General features: G+C 39.8%; 1 protein-coding gene across 4 annotated transcripts in view; it reads left to right on the top strand.

The window, feature by feature from the left end:
- The window catches only part of LOC135490654 (NADH dehydrogenase [ubiquinone] 1 alpha subcomplex assembly factor 3-like), a 177221-nt gene that overhangs the window by 62647 nt on the left and 100074 nt on the right, over positions 1 to 14500 (top strand). For all 4 annotated transcript variants that reach the window (XM_064775963.1, XM_064775964.1, XM_064775965.1 and 1 more), the window contains exon 4: positions 6669 to 6769. In XM_064775963.1, coding sequence (XP_064632033.1) covers positions 6669 to 6769 — 101 coding nt within the window. The remainder of the gene's footprint in view (positions 1 to 6668; positions 6770 to 14500) is intronic.

Raw genomic sequence — 14500 nt, 5'->3', positions numbered from 1 at the left:
GGTAACCAAGTTGGCGAAATTGAAATGAATGACATAGGTAGCGTGCTCAGGGATCTTCTGTTGATGAGGGACAGGGGTGATTAGCACCTCTTTGATAGAGATGAGCTGTCGGATGCAATTACGCATCTGGCTTGCGCATGAGTGGCCGCCCCACTATTTAATATATATGTAGTTTGTTATTATACACCAGTGTTACATCTCTTATTTGTCCTGTTCAATGCACCTAGTCATGTAAGCGCACAATGCACAATTTCCAGAAATGTATGAGAGTACGAGAAATAAATAAATAATAATTATAAATATCATGCTAAACTGAACATCAATAGTCCACAAGCGAACTCGTAAAGTGGAAAATATGGGAACACACCAGGCCCTGTCTCCCCGCAGTGCGAAGGAAAGTTCAATGTAAGGGAGAGACCTCCGTATGTACTGAAGACATTTTATACGCCTTGACAATCAGAACGTAAGCTGGCGTACCGGGTCCAAATGTGAAAAAAAGCTAGGAACACTATTGATCCAACATCATCACATGGCACAGAAAGTTGTAGATGAGGAACATTCCCTGAACAGGTCTCCCGCACAGAGAATTGTAGAAATGAAGAACAAGCCTAGCGGCCTCAGGTTCACAATTGGATTGGTTAGACCACAGGCCACTGAAACTTTGGTACTATTTTATAGCTTGATATACTTTTGGCACATTGCCATCGCCAATTGCCATTTGCCAGGTATTGAACTAACCCATGAAAAAGCTTGAAGTCACATGACATACAAAATGGTGGACGAACCAGAAAATGTAAACAGCGAGATTTCGACATGAAAATTGTCAACTTTGACCGACTTGATCTTCTCTTGCAAAAGATTGGATACATTATTTAAAACATGAGGATGACGAAGGTTGAGTTGTCATTGAAAATAAAAAGCAATCTTACGGACCAAAACGCTACCGTAATCATTCAATATTCAGCTTTTAGCCCTTTGAATCAATTTTTACTGACTTGAAAACTTAGAAGGCGGTCCGCACTTACAAAAATCAATGACGCAATACTCTATAAGAACACATAGAAATTATCCTCTAAAATTAGAAATAAATTGCAATAAACATATAAAACATGCACACACGAATTTTGGCGAAAAACACCAGGTTTGTCAATCACGTTCTATTTTACAATTCGGCATTCTCTAAGGGAAAGGTTCTAATTCATGCAGTGAATATACTGTCAACAATGTTGACATATTTTCGTCAATCCCGCGTAACTGTTCAACAGTCAACATCCAACGACAATATCACTCGACAAATAATAATAATGATTCATATCAAATACCTTAAAAACGTTTTATTTGATTTTAAATGCAGTTATCACCCAAAATATCCACGAAATAAAAAGACAAATGACCACAAAAAATACCTTTTCTCAAAAAACGAGCAATTTATATCAAAAAATAAATTGGACGGGAGACAAAACTGCATACAAATTTAGCTAGGTTATGAAAAATATGACCTGTAGTGATAGATTTCAAGAAGAAAATCAATGAAGAAAAAAATTTAGAGGCAAAAATAAGGATCACAATTGTGGGAGGCACCAAACCTAAGAAGACCAATGGTGAAACAGAAGACACACCGACACATGTTTGCCACAGATACCAGAGCCAGGCAGCAGACAATGCCAGCACACTACCCCTAGATGAGATCCATATTGGAACACCAGCCTGTGGCGAAACTGGAACCATGCTGGAAAATGTCATCACGGGACAGCTGAATCGCCCCGCAAACAGTGGAGGCACATCCCCCATCGCAGAGCTTTCTGGAAACACCAGCCCAAATGAGCAGAAAGAGCCGCCAAAGTACAAAACTGACTGCCAATGAGTAAAAGATCAAGCTACCATGTACCAGTGACAGTTACCCGGATTGCCTACATGTTAGTCATGCTAACGAGAGTGTTGTGAAGCAGACTTTTTGGCTCACCGTAGGGGAGTCTATAACACCGCTGTGTCTGTCGTTGTCGCCTGTATCCTGTTTCAAAAACAGTGGCACATTTCTTCACCGCTAGGGCTATGAACTTGAAATTTGGTACACATGACTCCCTACGTCAGATAACCTGAATTTCGGTCTGATCTGACTCTTGCCTTTCCTATAAGGGGGCCAAAACTGAAAAGATTATAAGTGCAATATCTCACTCATTAGTGACTTGTTTTCGATAATATTTTTATGGTAGGTACATCTAACAAAGATGCATCACATATTGGGTGGATATTTGAAGATTTTGAAAGTTAGATGCGCTGAGATGCATTCTGAGGCATTTTCGAACTAGATTATAGCATTCAGAATTGCCTGATAGATCGTCAGTTTTGTCTTCCGAAGGAGGCTTTTGGTACTGAACTTTAACCACGCCTCCATTACTAAAGAGCGAAAATGCATTACTCAAAGAGCCAATCATTTTATTTCGCCACTGTGCGAGTTTGTCAAAGAGTGGCACCCAGATTCGTGGGCTTTGATGTGATTCGCTATCGCCCAAGGCTGTCATCCAAATGAGATCACGCTACTGCAAAAGCAGGCCTCGCTTTGTTGTGTTCAAGCCGACTTGTCAGTCTGTAATGCGACCGGATTATTATGTTTATAGCCAAATACTCCAGGAACATGACACAATGTTCTTTGAGCAGCAAAATGTTGGTCATCGCGAGAGCAGACCCTTATTGTCAGGTTCTGTCATTATGTTTGTGGCAGCATGTGCCTAGCAACCACGCCTAGCAACGGGCATTTTACACTAAAAAATATCTTTAAAATCATTTTTTTTTAAATTTGGTTCCGAGGAATTGTTTGCAGTACATTCAGCCTCTTTGTCACCAATTTTGAGACAAATCAGAGTAAAAGTGTAGACGCTGAATCGATTTGTTTCAGGTCCGTTTAGCTAAATGGCGAGATTGAGTATGAATGAAGATAGTTTTAGCCCTAGGATGCTCGGCAGTTGTTGAATTGAAATGCAAATTGCGTTGCCAGTATTTGTCCTATTGTAATAAAACTTAAGTTTTCATTAAAGTTCGTTATCTTGTTCATTAAGTCCTTCGTCTCATGTAAAATGCGAAATGAATAAAATTATTAATTGGGAGCTCAAAATTGATGAGCGTGTATAGGTAGCATGCAGGAATGTTGTGCTGGCCAGCGAGCAGTATGGTGAGTTTCTTCACAAAGCTACGTGTCTTTATCGATGATGTATGAAGAAACTACGAAGACCCAATGTAAGCAGTAATCTAATCTGTAATACTCTCAAATTTCAACGAAATCAATCAAGTATTTGCCGAGAAATTAGAAATTACGCACAACTTTACAGGATCGCGTCAGCCATAATAATGACATTAATGTACATGCAAATGAGGACTGTCACTTGCTCGTCAATACCGAGCAGCTAATCACGTGGGCATAATTATGATAATAAGGTACAGCGGTGGAAAAATTCAAATTCAAATTCTTTATTACTCTAAAACGCTAAATAGTCTGGTTCTCTGACCTCGATCTCCGGGCTTTTGGTAGGGTTTAGGAACGGGTCAGGTAACAACAACCGTCTACAAATAACACGGCAGAAAAGAGGAGTGTTATTTTTAGATTCAGCCATTGTTGTAATTTCCCGAGCCAGTTATCGTTTTACGGTCGAATTGAGCGCTATATCTGTCCTAGGATTATGCACTATTATTGAACACATCATTCTACACTGTAGAAATACCGGAATTACTCTTAAAATGCGCGATTACGGTTATTTTATGTTTCAGACAAAGGGGTTTCCCCATATAATGACGTCACTTTTAGCGATATTGTCATTTTCGCAAAAGTACGATTTGGGACGCTAAACCTTGACCGATTGCGTTGGTTTTTGCAGGATAGGTTGTTTATAATATTTAAAAAAATTAGGCATAAGAATTTTTGTGGAAATGGTGGTTTAAGCTATTGTTCTATTTATAGATTTTTGTTATTGCCTGACCTACGACAGCGAGAGTGAGGTCAGGAGCCCAGACTATAAAACGCCCACTAGGGGCCAACGGTTACATAAAATAATTACAAAATATACAATATAAAGTTACAGGGTATACAAAATAAGATCACAAATATTTAAAGACAAAAACATAATAATGGAAATCAGGACAATATAGAGTTACGCAGTTTAAAGAACTCGTTGATAATCGCAGCAGAGGGAGGTGAAGGATTTTTCAGAAAAATTGTAGTCAGATCCGACAGAGACAGAAAATGAGATCACTTCTATTACAACTGCAATGAGTTTTGCTGTTTTGACGCATATTTAGGGCACACCGCAAGGAAGTGAAAATCATCCTCAACCTCCCCTGACTTGCAAACCTCACACTTTCTTAGACTACAGTGTCTCCCAGTTTTGATTCTTAGACAATGGGCTTCCAGCATTAATTTTGTGATACAAGCCCTGTGTTTCACTGATTTAATATCATTTAAATATGTTTGAAGTTCAAATGAAAACATAAGATTACTATACATCGAGTTTTTTATTTGTTGCGATTTCACCAAAAATTTCATGTTGACAAATATCTCTAATCGTTTACTGGGCATTAGAGTATAATATTTTCCAGTTATCCACATTAATATTCACTAGCATTGTACCCGTGGCGCAGGCAGGTTCAAATGGGCTATACCTTGAATAGATTGAATTGCAATAAACATCTAATGCAATATCAAAGGAGCCATATCGAAGAGACAAATTAAACCAACCATTTGTCCACAGACTCGGACCTAGCTGTGGCGTGCTGTATGCGTGCATATAAAAGTATATCAGTTGGTCCGATAGAGATGATGAGGCAATGCCTCGTTCCTTCGTCAGCAATATGCGCCTTTTTATACGGAGAAGGAGTACCCATGCAGATAGGCCTTCACATGTCGGCCTCCAAATGGCTCGAACCAATTGCACTATCACTACTATAACTTTAAAATGCGTGCTTTTCCTACATGTAGCCAGGTCTCGGGCAAGGCACTTACTCGACAGGCAAGCTAGAAGTTCAGCACCGTGAGCAGCTCCCTGATAAGGCCATTTTAGGTTCAGCGCGCCTCTTCAGATCAAGTATTGAGAGCTGTGGTGAGCTCATAAACATACCATGGTAACCTTCATAATCACGAGTTAGCTCTGGCTAACACAGCACCCATAAACAATAGACCACCAATTTGACCCCAGCTCCTTACTGCGAGAAAACCCAAGTCCAGCAACCGAAAATACCAAAAATACATTTTTGTTTACATTTGAACTGCACACATACGTTTGTTTACAATTTCTTTCCCCGCGAAATCTCGAAGATCAGGTGACCTAGGCCTACAATCGTGGATTGAAAAATAACATTAACCTTGGTTCAGCAGGTCAACACGTGTACAGGCTGTTCCAATCACCCCCCTACAGCCAGCCATTCAACAGGTAGTGTTAGTCACCCTGTGGGGTGGGAGTGCAGGTGATTCATTAATCCCCTGCATAACTAAACAGCAATGGCTTGGCTTCCGTGAGTTGTAAGGAGAATTGACCGTGTCCGATTAAAAATCCCTCATTACTGCTCCGCTGAAGTAAATTTCCGAAAATAAACATGACGTTGCATCAGGATAACATATCACCTGCAAACGTGCAAAATTTCCAGACGAAACACGACCCCCAAATGGCACTTTAGCGAGCCGCCTTATAGTATTATGATATATATTTGATCAAGCCATAGGTACCCCAACCCGGAGGAATTAAGAACAACATTTCCAAACTTTGGGGACGTTCTGGCATCAACGCGACGACCCATATTCGCCTATAGGCTTGTATTTTTTTCAATATAGTTTGGCTATTAAAACATGTAAAAAGGGACCTAATAAAAACAATTTTTGAGCTTGTCGGCAAGATTATCGGCTTGTCGGAACGTTTATCTGCTTGTCGCTGGCAGCCTCCACAGCTTCTGGGCTTGTTGGTGCGACAGCCCGGATACTGAGGTTGGAGACCCATGCTCCAAGCAAGGATACATTACATGCAATACCAAGGTCACAGAGGTCAAATGGTGTAAACTAGTTGTTAGTCTTTAGTATGGCACTTTTCTCAACTGCAGTGACCGTTGGTCTCACATTTGATGCACATGTATGGTACCCTATAGTCCGGCGATCTCGGGTGCTGAAGTTTGGTTTGATATGATTCTCTGCTTGGCCAGCAGGGGGCCAAATCTGAAAACCTAAAACATTTGATTACTGCTTTACTTCTTGCTCGATTGTGACCAATCTGATATCAAGGGTACATCTAACCGCCATGTACAGTATTATATGTCACATGGGTTTTCACATGGGTTACAGGGCTATTCCCATTTGGCTATACTAGCTTGTTTCTTAACAAGCATGAATTCTTCACCACCAAATATCAATACACTGAGCACAATGGCTCCTGACCTTTTCATTACTGAATATGTTAGCATGTGTAATGTTAACATGTTTTAAATACTTTATCTGCCTGAGGTATGAGTACTATCAAGACGAAAAGATGCAGCACCTAAATTAGGCTGGTCTAAAGTTAAGATTAAAGAATGCAGTACCTAGGTTGGTCTGGATGGTCTGATGATGTATCCAGAGAGACTGTCACTGTCAGTAGTTCCTACTGATTAGTAATTTTTTAAACTACAGTTCTGATTATTTCCTTGGTGTGTTTCAGATATTCTTATTGTTGGTAAAGGAGATCCTGAGTCAAAGATTGATTTCGGTATCATACGATATCTCAAGCAACGCAAGATTAATGTGGAAATTCTCAATACAGTAAGTAGCAGACATTTGTTTGCACCTTTAGCAAGTAGAAAACACCTTGGTTACAATGTAATTAGTATCCAGCTTTGCGGTGGAGACTTTTTTATTCAGGTATTTTCCTCTCTATTCCCATCTGGGCTATTCAGACCTCCAGACAGACGGGCAATTCCCATTCTCACGAGCTGCCGATGCCAGATTTTATATGCACCCAGCGAAGATTTTTCAATATAGTACCAGAAAATCCCTTTCAAAATCAAGAAATCGCCTGACCACGAAAGATTAATGCCTCCCTTCGGATCTCCAGACATCAACCAAGAGATTGACACCTTACATATAACATTTGGTTCAGTAATATGGTAGATTTAGGCGAAAGCTCGCATTCAAAGATCGAAAATACTGCTTTGTTTACTTTTGAATTGGCACAATATACGGTCATTTCAATGTGTCTAATTTAGCAAATAGGCTGAATAAGGAATAAATTGCATTCCAAATCTTCCCTAGATCCGAATGCAAGCATTTAAATTACAAGGTACAATTATAGTTTCTTGCAGAACAAGACAATTTTATGAGACTTCATAGAAAATTTTCCATTGGGTGTATATAAATAATGGCACAGGCTGATCGTCGGTATGACACTCCCCTGTCAGAATGCAGGTCTGATTCTACCTTCCCATCACTCATGCTCATTACATAATCTCATCAATCAATCGATTGATTTTGTCCATTCCCTCTCAGATTTACTGCTGACGATGTTGAGCTGTGTTGTTGCATTTCTTCTGGAATAATGCAACCTCCCTGGCTCAGCTTGGTGAGCTGGTGGCCGTGTGCCACACTACATGGATTCATTCTGATTCTGACAGTGTTGGTACAGGTCCTTAAAAACCTACAAAGTTGTGAATTTCTAGCTCAGCTGACAAAGTCAGAGGAGCTAGTCCATCAGCTATTCAAATGGTATCCGTCCTTCCTTCGGGCCGGCCATCCGTCCATCGGTCAGGCCGTCCTTCGATCTATCCGTCCCTCCATCCATCCGTCAGTGGACAAAATCGGGCATTTTGTAACCGTAAGACCTAGGCACTTCTAATCTGACCGTCGGGGAGAACAGCACAAGATATGCTGCTGACAGAAAATTCAACGCGATTCAACTGAAATTCAGCTCACAAGGGGGCAAAAAGTGTAAATTACGCGAAAAAATATTGTCACTTTATTCCAGCAGATAGAAGTTTGAAATAAAGTTGAAAACGTCTGCATAATATTCAGATTCAATATAAAACAGATCGGTTTCGATTCATGTCACCAGTTGGCGGTATTGGGCAAAAATGTAACTTTGCACATTGCCGGCCGTGTTTCAATTTCACAGTTCGAGACCACACTCGAGCAACCAATCTTGACACTAAAGATGCCTCTGGTAAAGGCAAGTTGCCACCATCTTGAAAAATAGTGCCGGGGAAATAGAAAAGAAAAGAGTTTTTCGATTTGAAAAAAGGCTAACGCATCACCACTAAGGCCGGGAAAATGATTGCTGCCCTATGCTGCATTTATAGTTCTCAATAAAATCACCATGCCCCAGAAAGTGTTAGCTTTTTGGCTCACCGTAGGGGAGTCTATACAACACCGCAGTGTCCGTTGTCGTCGTCGTCGCATCCTATTTCTAAAACAGTGGCACGTTTCTTAACCGCTAGGGCTATGGACTCAAAACTTTTTATGCATGACCCCCTAGGTCAGATGACCTTTGACACTGAATTCCGGTCCGGTCTGATTCTTGACTTGGCCACAAGGGGGCCAAAACTGAAAACATAAATAGTGTGATATCTCACTTATTAGTGATTTGTTTTTGATTAAATTTTTATGGTAGGTTCTCCTAGCAAGGATATATCACATAATATCATACGTTTTTTTGATTTTACCTACTTTTCGAGGTCACGTAGGTCAAATGGCGTAAATTTGCCGTTTGAGTGTAACTGTGGCACGTTTTTTTAACCAATAAAGCTATGAACTTGAAATTTGGTACACATGACTCCCTAGGTCGGATGATTTGTGACACTGATTTTCGGTCCTGTCTAATTCTTAACTTGGCCACCAGGGGGCCTAGATATCGCGCTTATTAGTGATTCGTTTTCAATAACATTTTAATGGTAGGTTCTCCTAGCAAGGATACATCACATATCATATGAGTTTTTGATTTTACCTGCTTTTCAAGGTCACAGAGGTCAAATCGCATAAATTGGTCGTTTGAGTGTAACTATGGCACGTTTCTTAACCACTAAAGCTATGAACTTGAAATTTGGTACACATGACTCCCTACGTCATGTTACCTCGGACACCGAATTTCGATCTGATCTGGTACTCAACTTGGCCACCAGGAGGCCAAAACTAAAATAGGTAAAAAGTGCAATATCTCATTTATTAGTGACTTGTTTTTGATGATATTCTTATGGTACTTACTCCAAGCAACGATACATCACGTGTCATACCGACTTTGGTTTGACCTATATACTATACATGTACAATGTTTCTTAACCTGGATGAATTCCAAAGCACCAAATATCTATACGGTGAGCACAATGGCCCCTGGCCGTTTCATATTTATAAAGATCATGATATTGTAATTGTAATTCTTAGTATACTAACGTTAACGGAACAGCGTTTAGGAAAACCTGTTCACAAACGACGGCCATTCGAAATACTGATTCAGGCTTTGTTGCACAACTGCACAAAGAACGGACAAAGAAAAAGTTATAAAACGTTAGAAACAATTGTGAACTACAGCACTAACGTACGTCAAGAACATTACGATTAGGATTATATTCATGATATTTAGTTGTGATCGTGTTCGTTTCCACCTTCAGCAGTTTTGAGCGTTGATTACTCTTAAGTTTTATCAGGACATTGTAATTTGTCCGAGATTCGAAAAAAGTATATTTCTGCGAATATAGTGATCCCGATGATATGCACACTGCCATGCTGTGTACCACTGTGTTCCGCTGTGCTGGTGCGTGAGGAAAGAAGGATGTGCCTGCCAAACTAGGATAGTAGGATAGTAGCCAATTTATGATAAAACACAATTTATCATAAGGTCTTTTGGGACTAAATTCAGAAATTAGTTCTTGAAAATTCGGCCACATTTCTGTGAAAACGATATCGGAAGTGCATGCTCTGTTCGCGATGACATCGCCGATGTATTTTGAAGTGGAGAATTCCCACAGTATGTGCAGTGAATCGGCATGATTCTGTTCGCCTATTAAGTTTTAGTTCTACGATTCTTTCATGAGTAAAAAGTAGACATTCTAAGCAATACAATAATGTCACTCCCATAAAAATTGATTGGAAATTGAGGGAGCTACGGCATTCTGTTCGGCAACTGGCAGCGCTGAAAAAATACATTGCATAATGTACAATACCAAATGGCACATTTTAAAAAGCGCTCATTGGACAACGTAGGGAATCACCAGAAATGACGTCATCGCTGGTCTAAATAGAAAACTACGGTGGCGCAGTAGAGCACAAGAAAAGGTTTAGCATTAACTTCGTCATGCAAACGATTTCTCATGAATGATTTATTTGATCATCATCAGCTTGTTTCCCCTGATAGATAAAAAAATGATTTACAATTTCCATCAAAGTTTTCTATTTTGTGTATAGTCACATGTTATTTAACTGGCAAGGAGCCAAGCAGTTTTGAATATTCGCGGGAAAATACTTCGTACTTGTAAACGAGGCTATGACAATGAGTATGCTCATTCATGGCATAAACTTCATGTTTTGGTAAATATTTTCATACGATGATTTCACCCGAATTATGGTCAGGATTGAGGAATGAACAGTGGCATAATTATGTCAACCAAAAACATTGGTACCGTAGTGAACGCAAAAGGATATCAAATACCATGGAGCATGCCATTTTCATGCATAATGAACTAAACACCGGGAAGATATTAATGATAATAACTCAGCTGAGCGCCAGGCCCTTCGGCCTCTTGTTATGAAAATAACATTTGAATAACACCTTTTGATAAACACTGTATTTGTTTTTTACTCGCTATCAATGCAGGGTAAAAAATCATACCCCTTGGAATTGGTGCTTGACTGGTTGTTACTGGTCTTCTCAGCTTAGGCTGGACCATGTTCAGTGGACTAATTTGTCACAACCAACCTACACTTCAATCAAATGAATTGATGTAAAAGTCGAGACTGTTTCTGGTGGTGACCACTCATCTACTAGGCTGGTATGTCTCAATCTGCACTTCAAATGATTTTGATTTTAAGGTCCAGACTGCCTTTACTGCTTGCCCCAAGGTTGTGACCATGCATCTACTGGGCTGGTTTGTCTCAAGTTGAACTTCCAACAGATTTGATATAAAGGTCCAGACTGCAAGTGCTGGTCGTCCCTTGGATTGTCACCATGCATCTGCTTGGTTGTGACTGTCGAAGAAACCATGGCAACTAAACACCTCAAGTAAAGAAGGTCCCCCAGCCTAAAAATTGTTCAGAATTTCTGAAGTATCCACGACGATGCAATGAAAATGTTAGGACATCATCATACCAACATGAGGCATAATGGGTGAAAAGGACAAGGACCTACCTATTGTTATGCATCTGTGAATCATCCAATAATACACATAATTGGTAATACCAGTTAAGAAGAGAGATTCTTGACTTGGCCACTAGGGGGCTAAAACTGAAAATGTAAATAGTGTGATATCTCACTTATTAGTGTTTGTTTTTGATAAAATTTTTATGGTAGGTACTCCTTAGATAGGATATATGACATATAATACATGTTTTTGATTTGACCTTCTTTTCAAGGTCACAGAGGTCAAATGGCGTAAATTTGGCATCAGGCTGTTACTATGGCACGTTTCTTAACCGCAATGACCATTTATCTCAAATTTGGTACACATGTAGCCAATAGTCCGGTGATCTTAGGGATCAAAATTGGGTCCGATCTGATTCACCGTTTGGCCAATAGGGGGCCAAACCTGAAAATCTTTAAAATGTGATTATTCCTTAACTACGCGCCCTATTTCCACCAATTTGATATTATGGGTACATTTAACCACAATACAGTGTATGTCACATGGATTTGTGGTTTGACTTACTTTTCAAGGTCAGAGAGGTCAAATGGCGTACGTTGGCCGTTCGGCACGTTTCTTAATGGCAGTGACCGTTGATCTCAAATCTGGTACACATCTCAGGGACTGAAATTGGGTCCGATTTAATTCACCGTTTCGCCACCTGGGGGCCAAACCTGAAAACCTTAAAAATGTGATTATTCCTTAACTACTTGTTTGATTGCCACCAATTTGATATCATGGGTACATCTAACCACGACACAGTATATGCCACATGGATTTTATATTTGACCTACTTTTCAAGGTCAATGAGGTCAGATGGTGCAAGTTGGTTGATGGGCTGCAACTACGGCATGATTCTTAACCACAATGACCATTGATCCCAAATTTGATACACATGTACCCTATTGTCGGTGATCTCAGGTGTCAAAGTTCGATACAATCTGATTCACCATTTGGCCACTAGGGGACGAAGTCTGAAAACCTTAGAAATGTGATTTTTCCTTAACTATGGTACTTGCCTGATTGCCACCAATTTGATATCATAGGTACATCTAGCAACGACAGTATGTGTGTCTCATGGATTCAAGGTCACAGAGGTCAAATAGCTTAAGTTGGCCATTAGGCTGTAACTGGCATGTTTCTTAACCATAATGACTATTGTTCTCCAATTTTGTACACAGTACACGTACTCCATGGCTGTGATTACGCGTTTGTCCGAAATTGTTTTTTTAAATGTGGTAAATTAGCCTTCTTTAAGCGATAATACGTCATTGGCCTAGGCCTATATCCTCCAGGACTAACAATAATTTGGCTTCAGCCCTGGTAACTGCATTGTATGTTCCTTATTATAATGAATATGAATATAATGTTAAACTTAAATACGGTACCGTACAAATTAGGTCAGAATACAGCAGGGTTAAGCATTGCAGAGAACACAATAATCGGAGTATTCATCCCATTCACTGAAAGGTAACACCAAATTCAACCACTACAACCCTCCCTAACTCAAAAATCACTGCCAATCTCATTGTTCATGAAGTATAGCACAACATGAAATATTAAATTATCCAATTTCTCTCAAAATTATGTGCATACACAGCAAAACAAAAAGTCACTGCTGACATTTCACACCACTATGTGACAGTGTGCACGTCATCCATGCATCATGCACGTATGTAGACCTGTACATGTATACCCTAGGCACAGAAGCCTGTAACTTTCATACGGAACATCACTTGGGCGCCTCCTCTCTATCCCTCCACTCTCCACCCTCCCCTGAATCCATCACACTTCCCTAGCCTCCTCTAGCCCAAACCTTCTTTCACCACAAAAAAATCTAGGCCTAGCAGATATTTCAAACTTCAACATGTCCAAGCGCAAATAGATTTTCCTTACACCAGTTTGAGGTGAGCAGGTAGCCAAAACAAACTGACTTCTAAAGGATTTCAACGTTTGCCAGCACAAAACATTTCAAAATACACTGACAAAACATGCTTGCACATCATTCAATCACTTTCTGTATATTCTATGATATATACGGTACATATGGTACGCTACATTTTACTGCCTATGTTATAACCAATATCATCATTAATTTCATTTCATTTTATAAATAAACGAAAAATGTCACACGTGTTTGAAAATATTGATATGCAAAACGGAATATGTAGCAAGTACTATTTGGGAAGCTGGCATCCAGGGTTGAAACGCGGCCATGGTTTGATTGACAGTTGCTAGAGATGCCAAGGTTACCTACAGACAAAAATGTCCATTTTTAGCTCAGCTGACGAAAGTCAGCAGAGCTAGTCAAATAGCTATTCGAGTGGCGTCTGTCCTTCCTGCCATCCATCCATCCATCCATCTGTGGACATTTTGGGCATTTTGTAACCGTAAGGCCTAGGCACTTCAAATTTAACAAGTGGGAAGAATAGCCTTTGAAATGCTGCTGACAGAAAAATTTAGCCCGGTTTGACTCTAATTCAGCCCACCAGGGGGCAAAAAGCGTAAATTACAAAAATATTTTTTGTTGCTTTATGCCAGGAGTTCGAAGCTTGAAAAAAAGTTGAAGAGGTCTGCATAACAATCAGGTTTTGATATAAAATAGATTAATTTTGATTTATGTGACCAGTTGGCAGTAATTGGGCAAAAGTGTAAGTTGGCACATTGCCAGCTGTTTTGAATTTCGCGGTTCGAGGCATTCCCTCAGAAATTCCAGTGACGTAAACGTCGGGAAATGTCAGAAATTGGACACGTTCGGAAATGCGATGTAGTTTCTATAATTTAACGTTGAACTGTTCGAATTTGGAAACCTGTCTAAATTCTGAACTTTTCCCGGATTGTGCAGAGGAAGCGGATTGATATGTGGTAGGTGAGCCCAGGTAGAAGATATTCAGTTTCTTGATTTAATTCCTTGATATTATTGATGTTATTTAGCTGCTGATTTTTTTGAAAGATCTTCTTTGTATTCTGCATATGGATCATAACCAGCCAGAGTGAGTTGAAATACCACATAGATCTAAAGTCATCTTCATCTCCCTTTGTTATCCATGATATTTCAGAACGATCAAGTTGCCACAAATTGTACGCATAATAACAACCACAATGATTTCTGTGAAATGAGGGACTGGTTCTCAATGCTTTTGAAGCGAACTGGCCGATAGCTGATCGATAT

Source organism: Lineus longissimus, chromosome 7 (assembly GCF_910592395.1).
Source record: "Lineus longissimus chromosome 7, tnLinLong1.2, whole genome shotgun sequence".
Classification (NCBI taxonomy): domain Eukaryota; kingdom Metazoa; phylum Nemertea; class Pilidiophora; order Heteronemertea; family Lineidae; genus Lineus; species Lineus longissimus.
This window is presented reverse-complemented; position numbering and strand designations above follow the sequence as displayed.